The sequence below is a fragment of the Budorcas taxicolor genome, chromosome 6 (genome assembly GCF_023091745.1).
Source record: "Budorcas taxicolor isolate Tak-1 chromosome 6, Takin1.1, whole genome shotgun sequence".
NCBI lineage: Eukaryota > Metazoa > Chordata > Mammalia > Artiodactyla > Bovidae > Budorcas > Budorcas taxicolor.
The window spans coordinates 31,689,032-31,710,312 of record NC_068915.1 but is presented as its reverse complement, the minus strand read 5'-3'; the positions used below and the strand labels follow the sequence as shown (position 1 = coordinate 31,710,312).

Genomic DNA, 21,281 nt, shown 5'->3' with positions numbered 1-21,281 from the left:
ATAATATACTAAAAAAAAAAAGGAGAAAAATTTATTTTTCTTTCTGCTCCTTAAAATGTCCTCCTAATAATTTAAGCCTAAGAATTCTGGAAAACTGGATAAAGAATTTCAGAACTGAGAAGACCACTATTGTTTTTGAAAGACTGAATTCCTTCTCTATCAAACTGTAAATCTTACTGTATAGTCAATAAATGAGTTATGATTTTAAAATAATCTCCAGTGGTGATTAACAGGTTACTGGGCATAAATGGCATTTTAGAGCTTTAAAATATATTTTAGACCTGGCTCTCTTACTATCATTAAAACTGATTGAATATGCATTAGCCTTTTCTAACCTTGTGGAAATAATGACACACATATGCATAAAGCCTAGTTTAAGACCCAATCTCAGAAATTCCAGAGGTAATTAAAAGCTTCGCTTGGAGATTCATTTTACTTTTGATTTCTGTTGACAACTGCTGCTTACCTTTTGAACTTAAATGCTTGTGGGATTAGTAAATGGGTGCAGTTTTCCTCAGAACCACTGATTGATTGAATCCCTGAAAAATGGGGTTGATAATGGCCCTAGAATTTATATAGTGGTTTTATGTAGTGGCTTAGACCCTGCTATAATTATTTTAAAACATTAAAAGCTAATACATCACTGCAGAGTGGCAGGCCTGACTCAACTGCCATCTAACTTCATGCTCTTTGACAAATGAGTCGTTATCCAGACAATGTTGCCTGTCTAAGCGCCTGTCCCAGTCCTCATTTCATTACCAAGACTGTACTGAAATCAGTAGGTGACAAAAAAAAAATAGTATAAAAACAAAAGTAATCATTTTTGAGACCTCCAGAGAAGGTGTTTGGTATATACTTTAAAATGAATTATTCAAAGAATTATGATATATTCCAGGTTCAAAGCATGCCCTATGTTCCTGGCTTTTTTTTTCTTTGGTTGGCGGGAATGTTTTCCCCTTTTGCTGAGCAAATAGGCAATTGATACATTAAAAATAGGAACAAATAAAATACCATCTAAAATACCAATCAAATAATTTGGTAAGCAAAAATAAACTAGAAGTACATGAAGCCAAATATGGTAGATATGAGAAAAACTAAGAGGTGATATACAAATTGATTTTAAAATTATTAGTTCATCCCTGAACCAAATTACCTAAAAGCTTCCTGAAGATTTTGAAGGTTTTATCTGGATATCTTTCACCCTTTTTATATTGAATTACTAAAATCTCACTTTACTTTTATAATATCAGATTTTAAAATCTCATGTACTATATGTATACTTAAATCTTTTATCAAAAATTTGGACTTATGTTCTTGAGTCTTATAAACAAAACATACTAGCATATCTAAAAACAAACCAGGAGAGAAAAGATGAGACTATTTGGTTTCTCCTCTTTTTATATATATGTATACATATACATGTATATGCCTATATATATATATTTAATAACACTGCTAAAATATCACAATGAAACCGATAATAAAAGCATGAATAAAGAGGCTGAAGATACTTCTAGGAGCACCTCTTAAAGTGTGTGTGTTTTGTAAAATATAGAAAGCATACAAGTTTTGGGAGTTCTGAAAGTCAATGAGGATTTGAGATTGTTTCTCCACAGTTTTTGAAATTTAGTTTTGACATCAATGTTCTGAAGATGCAAAGTCTTATTTGTATCATTAAGATTCACAAGGTCCCTATGGGAGATATTGAGAAAGGAAAAACAAAAAGAGATAAGTGAACATATTATTTTGTTATATGTAAAAATGGCGGGGAATTCAAGGAAGATGTGTGTCTGCTAATCCATTGTGGTTTATGCTAAAACTGCTTTCATTTCCCTGGTGGCTTAGACTGTAAAGCATCTGTCTACAATGCAGGAGACCTGGGTTCAATCCCTGGGTTGGGAAGATCCCCTGGAGGAGGAAATGGCAATCCACTCCAGTACTATTGCTTGGAAAATCCCATGGACAGAGGAGCCTGGTAGGCTACAGTCCATGGGGTCACAAAGAGTCAGACAAGACTTCACTTTCACTTTCACTTTCACCATAAAATGCAAATCTATGAGTTAGTGGAAAGCTCAACAAACACCCATAGATACTACCAAAACTTCCAACTAAACTGGTCAATTTCAAATTTATAGAAGCTCCTTTAGAAAAAGAACTTCTAATTTCCTTGTCATTTCAGAATCATTAAACAATTTACCACAATTTATATGTGCTGTAATCGTTTTTTCCAATATAATTGAGTACCAAGCAACTGGTGCAGGGTGGGGGAAAAGAGAGTTGATTAAATGAGACCTAGAGAAAAGAATTGCAGCAAGTGTTTCTGTGTATCATCACTTGCCACTGTCCACGGAGAAATGAAAGTAAACCAGTTTGTGGTGGGAACTCATGGTAGATACTGTATGTATTGCTCATCCATGTTCTTAACGTTGCGTTTGAGGGAGCTCATATTTCAGGGAAGCCCTTAACTTCAATTTCCTTGACTATTACTTGAGTTATAACTTGTATAAAACTATAATGTAGTCTCCCTTACAAACTGAGAACCTGAAATCCTCTTTTAATTGAAATACTACCATCTAAAATATTTTAATTTTGTAGTATTGAATAGGAAATTGGCTTTCAGTTGGTTGCTTTTTATTCCCTAAGTCATTAGAAATAGTGAAAATTTTATAGGAGCTGGAATGGTGAAAACATTATGAAAGTAAAAAGATGCTAAATATTACTTTTTAAGTGTAATGTAATTCAATTTAGTTCTGTAAGTCACAGCAATCAGTATTTTGAACTTGTTAAAATCAAGATATAAGGTTTATGTGATATAACCAGCAACCATTTGATTATAATTAATTTTTAATTTAACACTTTTCTAATGTGTTCATCAGAAATATTCTGCAGTATTGAGTTCCATAAACCTTAAGTTTCAAACACTATAAAGAGTATCTCCTATTGGAAGTTCTAATGTTGAAATCAAAATTTTTTTTATTTGGCCAGAAGAACAGTCTTATTTTGGGTAAGTATGTATAGGTGGCATTTGTCTGTATAAAAGCAATTTATTAATTAAGAAAAATGAAATATGTTAAAATCCATTATTCAGTTTATATAGAACTCTTTAAAACAGAAGTGTATAGATAATGTTAAAGAGTTGGAAAGAGGGAAGTACTATTTATAAGCAGCTTTACATGTATTATAATTACTGTGAAAATGTAAATAATAAGTCAGAGAAGTCTTCCTATGTATGGAAAATTGATATTTTGATTACATGGTCTCATGCCTTCTAGCTTACTTTTGTTTAGCTGCAAATGGACTGATCTGCCAGTCCAGAACAGTATTTTGTCATTCAACTGAGATGTCAACACTTCCGAAAGACATTAACAGCAGAGGAGGAACACTATCTATCATTATTTGTTCAATAAATATTGTTATAAAAATGTGTTTGAAATTTTTTAACATTTGTATAAGACATAACAAAATTCATTTTTCACCAAATAACTTGTCTTCATGGATTCCATCCAAAGAAGATGTTTATTACAATGAGGTATATGATGATGTAAAATCCCTGCAGTTACAAAAATAGGATACTAAGCTATAGTGCAATGACTGGGAAAATGTTCAGCCAGTAAAAATATAATAAGTAAATTACAAAAATGTAAGTGTGGCATTAAAAAATTACTTGAGAAAAAGTTCCAAAAATATCAAAAATTGCTAAGCTGGTATCCTCTTCAATATTGGGTTTTTGGATCTGTAAACTAGACAAGTTCTAAGAACTCGTTCAGTTCAGTTCAGTTCAGTTCAGTCGCTCAGTTGTGTCCGACTCTTTGCGACCCCATGAATCACAGCACGCCAGGCCTCCCTGTCCATCACCAACTCCCGGAGTCCACTCAGACTCATGTCCATCAAGTCGGTGATGCCATCCAGCCATCTCATCCTCTGTCGCCCCCTTCTCCTGCCCCCAACCCCAGCATCAGAGTCTTTTCCAATGAGTCAGCTCTTCGCATGAGGTGCCCAAAGTACTGGAGTTTCAGCTTTAGCATCATTCCTTACAAAGAACACCCAGGACTGATCTCCTTTAGAATGAACTAGTTATGTGGCTTCAAATTCCCAGTCAGCAATTTAGACTAGGTTTTCTGCTTTCAGATCTAGAATTCTTTTGTCCATACATATCAAGAAGTACCTTAGTTGGCTGCCTATTCCACATTTTGGAACCCTGGGATAAGCTACCACTATGGGACTCTGAAGGTCAATACACATCAATTACCATTTGCAACATACCTTATCAGATTATGGTCATTTCACCTTGTCTCTGATAGCTGAACAGATATCTACACTCTACACTTAGCATGTATCATCCTGTACTCATTCTGATACCAAGAAGTCCAGTTTCATTGCAATATTCCAGTGTCATCTCAAGCCAGCAGAGGACAAACACACAGAACTCTTCAGTAATGCTTGAGTTCCACCCCATCCTCTGCATTTCTTAATGTCTTTGTGTAGAGAGTGTTCCTCTCACTAACAACCAAAGAGGTAAACAGGTTGTCCAGAACAGACTCATTCTAACATTTCCACCTCCCTGTATCTCTACAGTATAACAGATGTTGTGTATAGGTTATCTACAAAATCCTTTCTTCATTGGTTCATCCTTCAATTAGCCAGTCCAATAAACTGTTAGCACCATTCCCCAAGTCAACATATTAAATACCAAATTGCAGATCATTACCATCCATGACAATATATCTGCCCTAATCAATACTTACATTTGTCCTATGTGGTATAAAGCTTTTATTAGCAATCTCTGACTTAGTTATGTTGGAATCTAAGTCGTAACCTGGAGACAATGAGGGGTGATGTCGATGAGGAGAGAGCTATGATTCCCTGGGTCCAGTCACTAGGAGGCATTTATGCTAGAGAAAGCTGATTCCCTCAGAAGGGGTGGTTGCTTCCAATACTAAGAAGTTTCAGAGAGATTCGAAAGCTCAAATTTCTTATTAGTTCCCTTGCGTTACCATGAGAGACCACATTGGGCAGAAGATTCAATTAGTATTTGAAGCACAACTCAGCAACTGAGTACACCATTACAGTCAAGCCTTAATCTTATCCTCAGTCATATCTACCCTGAGACTATATGATTTAAGAGAGCGCTTCAAAGCTGCCATCAGCCTCTCAAATTGTCCATTATTTCTAAATTGGGTATTTATTGCCTTCAACTTCTCCTCTAACATTTATATTATTTGAAGACTCCAGAGCAGTTTCTGAAACCACAATCTTTAAAATCACAGTTATTGCCATAGCCACTTCATCTCCCAGGACTTTGCATTCCACATGTACTCCATCCTATGCCAAAACTGGTGCTAACTGAATAATGATAATGTAACCACAAGCTGTGGGTTGCCAGTGTTCTATTTCCCACAAATATACACTGCATAGATAAATGAACAGTTCAATCCCAGAATCTCGTTTTTGCACTTATGTTTCATGGGACCTTACTTGATACCAGGTAGGACATAGATGGGACATTCTGTCTGGGACATTGATGAAAGGTCACTAAAGGAGCGCTCTATGGAGATGTAGGTGGAGTTTTGAGGAAGTACCAAGAGTTGGTACAGTACCCACTAGTTACAGAGGGAGCTATTATCACTCTTATGTTTAAAGGGGCAAAGAAAGGGGATGGTTACTAAAACTAGAAGAGAGAGTTATCTGAGAGGGCTGTCCGAAAGGGCTGTAGTCTTCAGTAATGGGAAGCAGTCATTGCATTTTTGTCTTTACAGTTATGTCACTTATTTGATATTCTTTCAAGTTCAATTTTATCATTGTTTACATTATTGTTGTTTGCTCTTTTTAAAATTTGATGTTCTTTTTATTGTGTGAAACAGATAACAGCTCCACATTCAAAATTAAATAACAAATCAGTCACAGAGATTGTAATTCAGTTCTTATTTCTTTCACTCTGCTACCCCTGCTCTCCATATGTATATACTTTTTGTTATTTTCCAGTTGCTTTATTCTGAAAATATAAGCACAGTTCCCCCCCTCTTTTTTTTTACCCTAAAGTACACTCTGAAAACTGTTTTGGATGGTGTTTTTCTCTGGAAGTTCCTTGAAATTGCTTTAATTTTCTAAACCAGATAGATTTCACGATCATGTTCTGAGACTGAGAATGGGAATATGGAATTTGTGGTATTAGAAGAGAGAGAAACTGGAATTCTTATCAAAGAGAGTGGAGAAGAGAAAAAATTAGAGATACCAGGGGAATATTTCATGAAAAGACAGGCACAATAAAGGATAGAAATGGTATGGACCTAACAGAAGCAGAAGATACTAAGAACAGGTGGCAAGATACACAGAAGAAGTGTATTAAAAAGATCTTCACGACCAAGATAATCACAATGGTGTAATCATTCACCTAGAGCCAGACATCCTGGAATGAAAAGTCAAGTAAGCCTTAGGGAGCATAACTACAAACAAAGCTAGTGGAGGTGATGGAATTCCAGTTGAGGTATTTCAGATCCTGAAAGATGATGCTGTGAAAGATGATGCTGCACTCAATATGCCAGCAAATTTGGAAAACTCAGCAGTGGCCACAGGACTGGAAAAGGTCAATTTTCATTCCAATCCCAAAGAAAGGCAATGCCAAAGAATGCTCAAACTACCGCACAATTGCACTCATCTTACACATTAGCAAAGTAATGCTAGAAATTCTCCAAGCCAGGCTTCAACAGTACATGAACCATAAACTTCCAGATGTTCAAGCTGGATTTAGAAAAGGCAGAGGAGCCAGAGATCAAATTGCCGACATCTGTTTGATCATTGAAAAAGCAAGAGAGTTCCAGAAAAATATCTACTTTGGCTTTACTGACTATGCCAAAGTCTTTGACTAGGTGGGTCACAACAAACTGTGGAAAGTTCTTCAAGAGATGGGAATACCAGACCACCTACCTGGCCTGCCTCCTGTGAAATCTGTATGCAGGTCAGGAAGCAAAAGTTAGAACTGGACATGGAACAACAGACTGGTTCCAAATTGGGAAAGGAGTACATCAAGGCTGTATATTGTCACCCTGTTTATTTAAGTTGCATGCAGTGTACATCATGAGAAATGCTGACTGGATGAAGCTCAAGCTGGAATCAGGATTGCCAGAAGAAATAATAATAATATGCAGATGACACCACGCTTATGGCAGAAAGGGAAGAAGAACCCAAGAGCCTCTTGATGAAAGTGAAGGAGGAAAGTGGAAAAAAGTTGGCTTAAAACTTAACATTCAGAAAACTAAGATCATGGTGTCTGGTCTCATCACTTCATGGAAAATAGATGGGGAAGCAATGGAAACAATAACAGACTTTATTTTGGGGGGCTCCAAAATCAGTGAAAGATAAATTAAAAGATACTTGCACCTTGGAAGGAAATATATGACCATCCTAGACAGCATATTAAAAAGCAGAGACATTACTTTGCTGACAAAGGTCCATCTAATCAAAGCTGTGGTTTTTCCAGTAGTCATGTATGGATATGAGGTTAGGACTATAAAAGAAAGCTAAGTGCTGAAGAACTGATGCTTTTGAACTGTGGTGTTGGAGAAGACTCTTGAGAGTCCCTTGGACTGCAAGGAGACCCAACCAGTCAATTCTAAAGGAAATCAATCCTGAATATTCATTGGAAGGACTGATGCTGAACCTGAAACTCCAATAGTTTGGCCACCTGATGGGAAGAACTGACTCATTTGAAAAGACCCTGATGCTGGGAAAGATTGAAGGTGGGAGAAGGAGACCACAGAGGATGAGATGATTAGATGGCATCACTGACTTAATGGGCATGAGTTTGAGTAGACTCTGGGAGTTGATGATGGACAGGGAGTCCTGGCATGCTGCAGTCCATGGGGTCACAAAGAGTCGGACATGACTGAGCAACTGAACTGACCTCAATATGACTGTGAGGCTGCATTAAAGATTCACTTAGAGTTTATAGACATGAATTTAGAATGAGTTGTTCAAGACAGAGCAAAGAAAGAGTTGGATTTGACTGGTGTTTGGGCTCTGCTGAAAGGATTTCCCATTTGGGCAATGGTAAAAGAATCTGCCTGCCAGTGCAGGAAGCACAGATTTGATCCCTGGGTTGGGAAGATCCTCTGGAGTCGGAGGAAATGGCAACCCTCTCCTGTATTCTTGCAGGGAAGATGCAACTGAGCATGAGAGGGTTTCAAAGGAATGGAGGAAAAATGCAATGTTGATCATAACAAATCACTGGATTTAAGCTGGGTAAGAGGGAACTACATATAATAGGATTAGGGTCTCATAGTGAAAACATGGTAGAATAGAATAGATCTTAGATAGAATGGGAATGTCAACTTGATGAGGGGAGGAAACTCAAAAGATAAAAGATGGCATAGGAGCATGGCTTGCTTGAAATTGAGATTGTAAAGAGGTCAGGGTTATTGTTAATAAAGGTGTTTCTACTAAAATAAATATAAAAGGAGTACATTTTCATTAAGTAGAAAATAATACAAATAATAAAAATGAAATACTATTAAATTCTAATTAGACTCTGTTGCCTGCCAAAGGTATTTTGAGATTTTCATCCCCTTTATGAAAACAGATTTGAAATTTTAAACAGAATTATTATCACCAAGCTGAGCCTTTGTGCTTGCCATAATAAAAAAATACTGAAAGATAATTGTAAATAGAATAATTTCCTTGCCATAAAGACTGTAATTTTCTGCTGTCCTTCTCTCCCACCTCAAATCATACGTTGTAAAGCCTACACTGCCTTCAGATAGTGGACATAGTAACCTCACTAACTCCAAACCTTGTGGGTATCTCACATGCTCCTCCTTACTACCTCCATTTCCTCCACCAAAAGAAAAAATTATTAAAGCATTTACAAATCTCGTCACAGGCAGACTCGTAAGTCTATTTATGAATGCACTTCAAGGAACAGATTAATACATAAATATGATTGACATATCTTATGCATTTAGGAGATATGTACATCATCACCAATCCTTCAGTGTAAGACATTGCCTTGACAGTGGCTCATTGCCAATATATCCTTATTCATATTTTCCAAACTGTGATTTTGTATGTATAAAAGATTCTAATATTTACCGACACGCCACTTGACCAACTTATCTGAACATATTCAATCATCCCTAACACTGGAAAATTTCTATTTGCTATAAGCATTTTTAGCTATTGTGCTAGTAACCTAATTTCAATAAGGATCCAATTTTGGGGGAAAAATAAATGTTTATAAGGAAAGATAATAATGAATTTTCTTCCTCTATTTTTTTTTCTTGATCATTCTTCATTAAAAAAGAATCACAGTCCCAGATTATATAATAAACACTTGAGAGGTTTTTTGTTTTCTTTCTTTTTTTTTTTCTTTGTGAATTTTTAAACCTTCAAGAAGCTGATTTACCAAGCAATGAAATTGGAAAATCTTCAACAGTTACTTTTCTGTATTTTCAGGCAAACACAAAAATGCATGTATACTCCCACAGAAAAAGACTTAGAACAACATGGTTTTTGTCTTGCTCAGGTAAAATTATCAAGTTCCATAATCTTGCCTGAGGGAAAAACATTATTTTACTTATTTAACAACCTGTATAAGTAAGATAATATGTAAAGTGGTAAGGCTGATGTACTTTTTGAGGTGGGAAACCAGTCACGTCAAAATGCAAATCTGTGTAAAGAACAATTCTCTTACTGCAGAAGGATCACTTTGGAAAATATGAATTCTACACACTTCTGCAGAGTGACACTCTAGGGAGGCCTCAAACTCACCAAGGGGTTGTAGAATCAAAATGCCCAACTCTGGAGTCAGACTCTTTTACACCGTAAAGTGTCAGGAATGGCCAGCCTAATTTCTGCCATGCTTTAGCAATGTAAGATTTTTTTTTTAATTTAGCAGGTAATTTTTTTGTTTGTTTTTTACCTGTCTTCTAGCCTTCAGAATCTATGAAAATATTTTCTTTTTTCAAATTGTGGACAAAAAAAAAAAAACAGAATAAAGGGAAAAAAATAGTTTTTATTAAACTCACCATTCTCTCTTTTTACTCTTTTACTTCTTTTATTTAGTTTTTTTCTTCAATTATGAAATACTATGTAAGTACAGAAAGTGCACAAAACTTTAAAGTGCAGCTCAGTGAATTACCAGCAATGGAAACCCAGTATAACTGCCACCTAGGAAAAGATAGAACATTACCTGTAACACAACCCCGATTTCCCTATCTCAACCATTATTCCACAGTTTACCACTCATAAGATTATCAGCACTACCATTCATGATGTCTAGTTTTGAACAATTAATCATGCTGTGCGCATTCTTTTACTCAATATTTAGTTTGTGAAATCCATTCATGGTCTTATAAATGAAATCTGTTCATTTTCATTTCTATATAGTATTATTTCATTGTTCTCTGTATGTGTGTGAGAGAGAAAAATTTATATCTTTATAATACTGAGTCTTTGATCAATAAACACGATGTATCTGTCCATTTATTTAATCTTCTTTTATTGCACTCAAGAAAGTTTTATAGATTTTCATGTAGAGATCTTCCACATCTTTATTTCTAGATATTTTATATTTTTAGTATAATTGCAAATAGTGCATATTTTTAAATTTCATGTCTTAAGTGTTACTGGTGTGTGCATGTCTGATTATTCTTGAATGCTGACTCTGTACCATAGTAAACTGATAGCTGACATTAATTTTAGCAAGTCATTTCATATTCTCTTAGATTTTCTATATACATATTCACATCATCTCTAACCCTTAACTTTTATTTCATTCTCTCTAATTCCTTAGTATTTTTTCTTCCTTTATTTTCTTAGCATATTGTACTGTGCTGTTTAGTGCCTACAATTAAATGTTGAATAGAAGTGGTAAAACTCACAGCCTTTAAATAGGCTTTAAAAATGCTTTCTTTGTTAGTAAGTATGACATTTTCTGTTGGCTTCCTGAAAATACTCTTTGTGAGACTAAGAATTATTTCCAGTTTGCTGGAGTATTTCTAGGTTTTCAGTATTTTTATGATTAGATGTTAAATTTTATCTGTGCTTTTTATATTTCTACCAAGATAATTACAGGGTTTTTCTCCTTTATAGTGCTAATGTAGTGAATTTTAATGATTTACTTTTAGATGCCAAACAACCTTTGCTTTCATTTAATAAACTCATCATGCCTATTTATTTTTGCAATTTTCAGTTTACTAATTTATGTAAGTCTTTTTTATCTACAATTATATGGAAGATTAGCTTGTCATTCTATTTACTTGGAATAACCTTTTCCGATTTTGTTTACAAAAGTTGTGTCTTCTTTACAAAATATATGGACTAGTGTCTTGCTTTTTTCTAATCTTAGAAAGAATTTATGTAAAATTAGACTTAATTATTGCTAAAACATTGGGTAGATTTTTTCCAAAAAGTCTGAAAACAATCTACTAGTCTTGAGTATTTTGATAAGTAGGTTTTATTGTAGAGTCAAAGTCTTTAATACTTATAAGATCATTGAAATGTTTTATTTCTTTTGGTAGCAATTTTTATACAAATTTGTCCATGTCATCTCAATTTTCATATTAATTGGCATTGAACTGTGCATATGATCCTCCTCTTTTATCCTAATATCTGCAACATTTATAACAATATACCCTTTCAACTCCAATTTTGTGCCTTTACTTATTTTCTTGATCAATCTTAGGAGCTTTTTTTTTGCTATTTTTTAATATTTATTTATTTTTATTAAAGGATAATTTCTTTACAACATTGTTTTGGTTTCTGCCATACATCTACAGCTTTTTATAAAGATTTCCAAAGGACCAAACTTCTGTTGGATCATCCCTCTCTATTGTGTTTATCTAGTTTATCTAGTTTACTAATTTCTGTTCCTATATTTATTATGTCCCTCCTTGTGTGTTCTTTAGGTTTAATTTGCTTTTCTTTTAACTTCTTGAAATTGATGAGCAGCTTATTGATTTTCAGACTTCTTCTCTTATAGAAGTTGTGAATTTCCCTTCAAAGACAAATTTAGTTGCATCCTGCCTGGTATCAAAATGTGGAGTTTTGGTTTGGAGTATTTTTATTATCACTAACTTCAAAATATTTTTTTACCTCTCTTGTGATTTTTCTCCAACCCATGGCATAATACAATTGTAATTGTTGATTTCCAAACATATGAGGGTTTTCTGTTTTTCTTAGTTACACCCCTATTTGGCAAGCCCTGGGCCTTAATTTTTATAGCCACCTGATTTTGAAGGCTTTCAAAAGCATTGCTCAGCATCTCAGTTTCTTATCTTCTTGTTAAATTGGCATTTATCCCTTAGTAGAAAACAGACCTAACTACCAGGTCACATTTCTGAACTTCTTCAGAATCTTCATCTTCTAATTTTTTACTGCTTCTTTAGCTCTCAAATGTAATATTTGTTCTTTTTTTTTTTCTAGTTGCTATCAGTAGGAGGATTGTTTCGAATTTTTCCTAATTACAAATGTTAGGAGTCAAGATTACTGTTATTTTTAGTATGTGATTTCTAAGTACAGATATCAAATAAAATGTCATTTTATGTGGTCTCCCCAAGAAATTTGAATTTCCAAATTTCAGACTTTATGCCACAGATGAGGAAAGCTCAACAAATATTCTTTCTGATGTGTGATAACAACTCAAATCCAGGGCGAAGTCTTCATGGATACAAACCTTCAATTAGCCTTTTCAGTCATGAATTTATTGTTCTACTTTTGTTACATTTATTAACATCTTCCAGTCTTTAGCAGTCATCTTGCTCAAATTTATTATTATTTTTTCAATTAGTCATTTTTCTAGGAAGTCCCCGTTTGGTTTAAAAATGAGCATTTTATTTTTCTTTCGTCTTTTAAAAGCCAAGTGAATATTTCCGTTGCTTTGGAGAAGAAAGTATCCAAAATGTGTCATAACTCCTTTTGAAAAAATGTGTTCCAGGTATCAGAGGTTAGCCTATTCTGAGTATATTATATCAGGAAAATAGCTCAGGTCACATCCACAGCGTATGTTTGTACTACAATGAAAGTTTAAAGGTATTAATATTACGCAGTGAGAATTAGTGGTTGGCATAAACATCTGCCTCATATGATAATTAACTAAATCTTGTTAAGCAATTCACATATTGATGTACCTAGGCAAATGTAGTATTATATCTCTTTAATTTATTTTTACACTTAGCTACTGCTACTGCTAAGTCACGTCAGTCGTGTCCGACTCTGCAACCCCGTAGACGGCAGCCTACCAGGCTCCCCCGTCCCTGGGATTCTCCAGGCAATAATACTGAAGTGGGTTGCCATTTCCTTCTCCAATGCATGAAAGTGGAAAGTGAAAGGAAAGTCGCTCAGTTGTGTCCGACTCCTAGCAACCCCATGGATTGCAGCCTACCAGGCTCCTCCCTCCATGGGATTTTCCAGACAAGAGTACTGGAGTGGGGTGCCATTGCCTTCTCCATTACACTTAGCAGAAAACTAATTTATTTTAGAAAGATTATTAACTTCATATAAAACATGTATTCATTTAGCAAATATTTACCCACCTAATATGAGGCAGAAACTGTTATGTTAGAAACCATATAATGAGGAAGAAGAGAAAATAAAAATATATAAAATATATGAAATTTTTTTATTTAAAAAATAAGATGGCTGAAATAATGGAGTTGTGGGAATTATTTTAGATAGAATGACACTGAAGTGTTTGTGAAGAAGTATCATCAGAAAGTTAAATATTTTAAAAGGAGAGTCATTTTTAAGTTAAAGAACAGAGAATTCCAGGCATACAAATTGCAAGTACAAAGGCCCTCAGACAGAAATCACTGTGGCCCCTTACAAGAAACTAAAGGAAGGACGTTCAGAGAGTGAGAAAAGGTAAGTCAGAAAGTGGATCTGAGATTAGTTCATCTAGGACCTGGTGAACTTTGATACAGATTTCAGATTTTCTTTTTTTTTTTTTTATTTGTGAGTGATAGATAGGAATCCACTGGAAATTTTCATCAGGAGAATATGATTTCGTTTTCACTTTTAAAAAGCATCATGATGATAGACTTAAAAGTGGTAGCTCCTGGAATGTAAACAAGTAAACTGGCTAAGTGGTTCAGTAGTGGCACTGATGTATATACCGTACTGTGTGCAAAATTGATAGCTGGTGGGAATCTGCTGTATGTCGCAAGAAGCTCAGCTTGGTGCTCTGTGATGACCTAGAAGGGCAGGATGGAAGTGAGAAATGGGAGGGAGGTTCAGGAGGGAGGAGATATATGTATTCAGTTCAGTTCAGTCACTCAGTCGTGTCCGACTCTTTGCGACCCCATGAGTCGCAGCACGCCAGGCCTCCCTGTCCATCACCAACTCCCGGAGTTCACTCAGACTCATGTCCATGGAGTCGGTGATGCCATCCAGCCATCTCATCCTCGGTCGTCCCCTTCTCCTCCTGCCCTCCATCCCTCCCAGCATCAGAGTCTTTTCCAATGAGTCAACTCTTCACATGAGGTGGCCAAAGTACTGGAGCTTCAGCTTTAGCATCATTCCTTCCAAAGAAATCCCAGGGCTGATCTCCTTCAGAATGGACTGGCTGGATCTCCTTGCAGTCCAAGGGACTCTCAAGAGTCTTCTCCAACACCACAGTGCAAAAGCATCAATTCTTCAGAGCTCAGCCTTCTTCACAGTCCAACTCTCATACATATAGCTAATTCACTTCATTGTACAGTGAAAACCAACACAACATTGTAAAGCAGTTATCTTCCAATTAAAAAATAAATAAACAGCTATAAAAATTGAGGGGAAAAAGTACAGCTAGCTATGCTTTTTCTGGATCCTTGAGATTCTTTGTTTAATCATTAAAAATTACCAAAAAAAATTGGTGAACATAAGCAAACTACAGAGATCTACACTGATGTTATGTAGAAAGATTCTCATTACTTAAAAGTTAACTTATATTGACTGTGTATGACCTCAAAGTCTCAATAAATACTTGTTGATGTTCTTTTATTCTCTGCTTCCTTCCACAGGTGGAGAAGTCCCATATACAACTCTGGCCACCAGAATGATGATGGGGGCTTGGTGGCTGTTTGCTTTGATTGTCATCTCATCTTACACCGCAAATCTTGCAGCTTTCCTCACCATCACCCGCATTGAAAGCTCCATCCAGTAAGTAGACAAAGATTCCACTAGATGCAAAACATGGGAAGTGACAGAAGAGGCCAGAGCTATTTAAATAAGTCTGTGGTGTCTGATAATAAATTTACAACTTCCTTTTGAGTAAAGGCTTAATTTTCTGATGTGCAGACATCATAAATAGTCAAATTCCTGAAAGTACAGTTTTGGTGGAGCACTTTTTATAAAATAAAATTCTGGGTATAATTTGAACATTGCTTACATTTTCTTGGAAGAATAAGACATATTCAGATTTTTAACTTCTGTAAAATATGACTATGTCTCAGCAGTATTATAAAAAAGAAGGAAAAAGGAGTCATACTAAAATATGTATATGTGTGTGTGTATATATGTATGTATATATATATATGAAGGTTGACACTCATGCCTTGAATCTATCCCATTATGCATTGTCTGAGTAGATAGTTAGGTAGACACTAGGAAATTGAGAGATAAAAGACAGGTAGGGAGAGGAGGGAAAGAGAGAGAGTGCTAACCAAGAAGTAAAACCACATTCTGTCTCTTCATTGCATTATAACTAATACGAATATTATTGCTGCTGTTTTTCCAGTTGCAATGGTGGTAAATTGTCATTAACTATGATGTACTGGAGAAGGCAATGGCACCCCACTCCAGTACTCCTTCCTGGAAACTCCCATGAACAGAGGAGCCTGGTAGGCTGCAGTCCATGGGGTCGCTAAGAGTCCGATGCGACTGAGTGACTTCACTTTCACTTTTCACTTTCATGCACTGGAGAAGGAAATGGCAACCCACTCCAGTGTTCTTGCCTGGAGAATCCCAGGGACGGGGGAGCCTGGTGGGCTGCTGTCTATGGGGTCACACAGAGTCGGACACGACTGACGTGACTTAGCAGTAGCAGCAGCATGATGTACTTGTGAATCCTGAAAGCTACCTGAGTCAATGCTGCATTTCACAAATGGCATTCCTGTGAGCCCTGAGAATCCACAGGCCTTTGATTTACGGTGGCCGGTTTTACTCTGTGTGATTTCAAGCCATAAGGTCTGGTCAGTGCCACAGTCCAACTTGTGCCTCATAATGCTCTATATCTGGTTTTAAGAAAATGTTTTATTAATCCAAAAACAAAGTAGTTTGAACTTTTCCACAGTTAAAAAACATTTATTTCTCAACAAAGCTGACAGTTTGAAGATTAGAATAATTAGCTTTGTCAAGGAATTCATTAGAGATTTAATTCATCCTTAAGAGTCAGTATGAGTTCTTCTCGCCTTTAAAAAATATGTAAATGAATTCCATTTGTAGGTACAAAATTATTATAGCACAATACTATGATTAAAATCAAGAAATAATGATCTAAAAGAAATAGGGTATTTTTAAATTGCTTATGGTATACAAATTGAAAACCCCCAAATCAAATTCATGCATCAAATATTTAATCCATTTATAAAAATGATGTTTCCAACTTCTCTCATCAAATCTTAGTCTTCAAGTCGTTTTCCTAGTTATTTCTTTGGTGCAGAACCTCAATATCCTTTCAACTTACTATCTTTGTATCGTAGCCAGTTCTGTGTGTGACATAAGTTATGAGTGATGCAGAGTGAAGCTCATGGAAAATGTAAACTGGTGACCCTATCATATTCCTATTTTAAGCAATAATGATAATGAATATAATGTTCCAGCCCAAGAAATCAATGAGTTAGTAAAATTATGCAAGTAAAGAACATTTATTGAGCGCTCAAGAGATGACAAACTTTTTGCTAGGTGTTTCACATGCATTGGCTCATTTAATGCTTTAATGGTTCAGTTCAATTCAGTCGCTCAGTCATGTCTGACTCTTTGCAACCCCATGAATCGCAGCATGCCAGGCCTCCCTGTCCATCACCAACTCCTGGAGTTCACTCAGACTCACGTCCGTAGAGTCGGTGATGCCATCCAACCATCTCATCCTCAGTCGTCCCCTTCTCCTCCTGCCCCCAATCCCTCCCAGCATCAGAGTCTTTTCCAATGAGTCAACTCTTCGCATCAGGTGGCCGAAGTACTGGAGTTTCAGCTTTAGCATCATTCCTTCCAAAGAAATCCCAGGGTTGATCTCCTTCAGAATGGACTGGTTGGATCTCCTTGCAGTCCAAGGGACTCTCAAGAGTCTTCTCCAACACCACAGTTCAAAAGCATCAGTTCTTTGGCACTCAGCTTTCTTCACAATCCAACTCTCGCATCCATACATGACCACTGGAAAAACCATAACCTTGACTAGATGGACCATTGTTGGCAAAATGGTGTCTCTTCTTTTGAATATGCTATCTAGGTTGGTCATAATTTTTCTTCCAAAGAGTAAGCCTCTTTTAATTTCATGGCTGCAATCACCATCTGCAGTGACTTTGGAGCCCCAAAAAATAAAGTCTGACACTGTTTCCACTGTTTCTGTTTTCCCATCTATTTCCCAAGAAGTGATGAGACCAGATGCCATGATCTTCATTTTATGAATGTTGAGCTTTAAGCCAATTTTTTCACTCTCCACTTTCACTTTCATCAAGAGGCTTTTTAGTTCCTCTTCACTTTCTGCCATAAGGGTGGTGTCATCTGCATATATGAGGTTATTGATACGTCTCCCAGCAATCTTGATTCCAACTTGTGCTTCTTCCAGTCCAGCGTTTTGCATAATGTACTCTGCATATAAGTTAAATAAGCAGGGTGACAATATGCAGCCTTGACGTACTCCTTTTCCTATTTGGAACCAGTCTGTTGTTCCATGTTCAGTTCTAACTGTTGCTTCCTGACCTGCATATAGGTTTCTCAAGAGGCAGGTTAGGTGGTCTGGTATTCCCATCTCTTGAAGAATTTTCCACAGTTTATTGTGATCCACACAGTCAGAGGCTTTGGCATAGTCAATAAAGCAGAAATAGATGTTTTTCTGGAACTCTCTTGCTTTTTCCATGATCCAGCGGATGCTGGCAATTTGATCTCTGGTTCCTCTGCCTTTTCGAAAGCCAGCTTGAATATCTGGAAGTTCATGGTTCACATATTGCTGAAGCCTGGCTTGGAGAATTTTGAACATTATTTTCCTAGCATGTGAGATGAGTGCAATTGTGCGGTAGTTTGAGCATTCTTTGGCATTGCCTTTCTTTGGGATTGGGATGAAAACTAAGCTTTTCCAGTCCTGTGGCTACTGCTGAGTTTTACAAATTTGCTGACATATTGAATGCAGCACTTCCACAGCATCATCTTTCAGGATTTGAAATAGCTCAACTGGAATTCCATTACCTCCACTAGCTTTGTTTTCATAGTGATGCTTTCTAAGGCCCACTTGCTTTCACATTCCAAGATGTCTGGCTCTAGGTGAGTGATCACACCATCATGATTATCTTGGTCTTGAAGATCTTTTTTGTACAGTTCTTCTGTGTATTCTTGCCACCTCTTCTTAATATCTTCTGCTTCTGTTAGGTCCAGACCATTTGTGTCCTTTATCGAGCCCATCTTTGCATGAAATGTTCCCTTGATGTCTCTAATTTTTTTGAAGAGATCTCTAGTCTTTCCCATTCTGTTGTTTTCCTCTATTTCTTTGCATTGATCGCTGAGGAAGGCTTTCTTATCTCTTCTTGCTATTCTTTGGAACTCTGCATTCAGATGCTTATATCTTTCCTTTTCTCCTTTGCTTTTCACGTCTCTTCTTTTCACAGCTATTTGTAAGGCCTCACCAAACAGCCATTTTGCTGTTTTGCATTTCTTTTCCATGGGGATGATCTTGATCCCTGTCTCCTGAACAATGTCACTAACCTCAGTCCATAGTTCATCAGGCACTCTATCTATCAGGTCTAGGCCCTTAAATCTATTTCTCACTTCCACTGTATAATCATAAGGGATTTGATTTAGGTCCTACCTGAATGGTCTAGTGGTTTTCCCTACTTCCTTCAATTTAAGTCTGAATTTGGCAATAAGTAGTTCATGATCTGAGCCACAGTCAGCTCCTGGTCTTGTTTTTGTTGACTATATCAGGCTTCTCTATCTTTGGCTGCAAAGAGCTAATCAATCTGATTTCGGTGTTGACCATCTGGTGATGTCCATGTGTAGAGTCTTCTCTTGTGTTGTTAGAAGAGGGTGTTTGCTATGACCAGTGCATTTTCTTGGCAAAACTCTATTCGTCTTTGCCCTACTTCATTCCATATTCCAAGGCCAAATTTGCCTGTTACTCCAGGTATTTCTTGACTTCCTAATTTTGCATTCTAGTCCCCTATAATGAAAAGGACATCTTTTTTGGGTGTTAGCTCTAAAAAGTCTTCTAGGTCTTCTTAGAACCATTCAACTTCAGCTTCTTCAGCATTACTGGTTGGGGCATAGACTTGAATTACTGTGATATTGAATGATTTGCCTTGGAAACGAACAGAGATCATTCTGTCCTTTTTGAGATTGCATCCAAGTACTGCATTTCGGACTCTTTTGTTGACCATGATGGTTACTCCATTTCTTCTAAGGGATTCCTGCCCGCAGTAGTAGATATAATGGTCATCTGAGTTAAATTCACCCATTCCAGTCCATTTTAGTTCACTGATTCCTAGAATGTCGATGTTCACTCTTGCCACCTCCTGTTTGACCACTTCCAATTTGCCTTGATTCATGGCATCAGAGGGAAGACACACTGAAACCATAATCACAGAAAACTATTCAATCTAATCACACTATGACCACAGCGTTGACTAACTCAGTGAAACTAAGCCATGCCCGTGGGGCCACCCAAGATGGGCGGGTCATGGTGGAGAGGTCTGACAGAGTGTGGTCCACTGGAGAAGGGAATGGCAAACCACTTCAGTATTCTTGCCTTGACAACCCCATGAACAGTATGAAAAGACAAAATGATAGGATACTGAAAGAGGAACTCCCTGGGTCAGTAGATGCCCCATATACTACTGGAGATCAATGGAGAAACAACTCCAGAAAGAATGAAGGGATAGAGCCAAAGCAAAAACAATACCCAGTTGTGGATATGACTGGTGATAGAAGCAAGGTCTGATGCTGTAAAGAGCAGTATTGCATAGGAACTGTACCACACTAGTCCCCATTCCATACCCTTGTGCATTTGTATGACCAGTTGCTTCTAGGGAACATTATAAAGGATGTGTCATAGCCTTGTTCAGTGGTAAGTATAGTAATGTAAATAATGACATTCATCAAATGCTCGATTTGTTTGAGGAAATAAAGTATCAAAAGTTAGGAGATTTTTGTGTTGGGTCAGTTCTATATGTGAATATCCCAACATGAGTTACTTACATCTATAACTGATACCTGCCTTTCAGAGTAAGATTGCTTGGCACAACCAGTCAATAGAAATTGCACTGAAAGAAAGTTTTTAAAAATCAAAATGGGGTATTTTATCTCACTAATATACTTCTCATCAACTTTAACATGCTGTATTTTAAGTGTACTTAAAGCCGAAAATTTGTGTATCTCAGATTTGACTTTGAAACATTGTAAAATAAGTAAATAAAGAAAAACTTAGATAACTCATTTGATACAGTGTACAACAATAATCATAAATAAAAGTTATGGACAATATTCACTGAGAATTTATTATGAATTTATTAAGCATATTATGTATACCCCCTTCAGTGTTCAAAAGTACCCGAATAATGCAATTACTACTATTATTCCTACTTTGTAGATGAAAAAAACAGCAATTTGGAAGTTAAATGCTCACTATCACATTGTGAATAATGTCAGAGCCGAAAATCCACCCCATGTTAGTCCAATACCAATTCATAACTTTACTTACTGAAGTTTTTCTTTATTTTACAGTTTGTCTCTTGATAATTATTACAGTTTGTTTGCTTGATCCACTGTTTCACTGGGTTTGTAGGCCTCACGGTGTGTGTGTGTCTGACCTATTTGGTCATTACCAACTTTGCTAGCATTTATTTGTATCTAGACTTTCATGTAATAGCAGTGGGAGCAAAAGTCTCTATCAAATTTTTACACCAATAGGTTTCTCTAAAGTAAAATTTAATGGAAACAGATCATAATTGCACATGATGTTTCCCTCAAGTGTAGTTCCACAATCCAAAATAACTGAACGTTCATTTTTTTAACAAATTATTTCTTTCAAATGCCAACTCACATTATTAAAAGCCAACCGTGAGTATAATAAACCCCCCTTCCTTCTAATCTTATCACTAGACTAA

The 21,281-nt window shown here is 36.3% G+C and overlaps 1 protein-coding gene across 1 annotated transcript in view; it reads left to right on the top strand.

The window, feature by feature from the left end:
- GRID2 (glutamate ionotropic receptor delta type subunit 2) overlaps positions 1-21,281 on the top strand; it is a 1,620,720-nt gene that overhangs the window by 1,330,510 nt on the left and 268,929 nt on the right. The window contains exon 12 of the mRNA XM_052642062.1: positions 14,991-15,129. Coding sequence (XP_052498022.1) covers positions 14,991-15,129 — 139 coding nt within the window. The remainder of the gene's footprint in view (positions 1-14,990; positions 15,130-21,281) is intronic.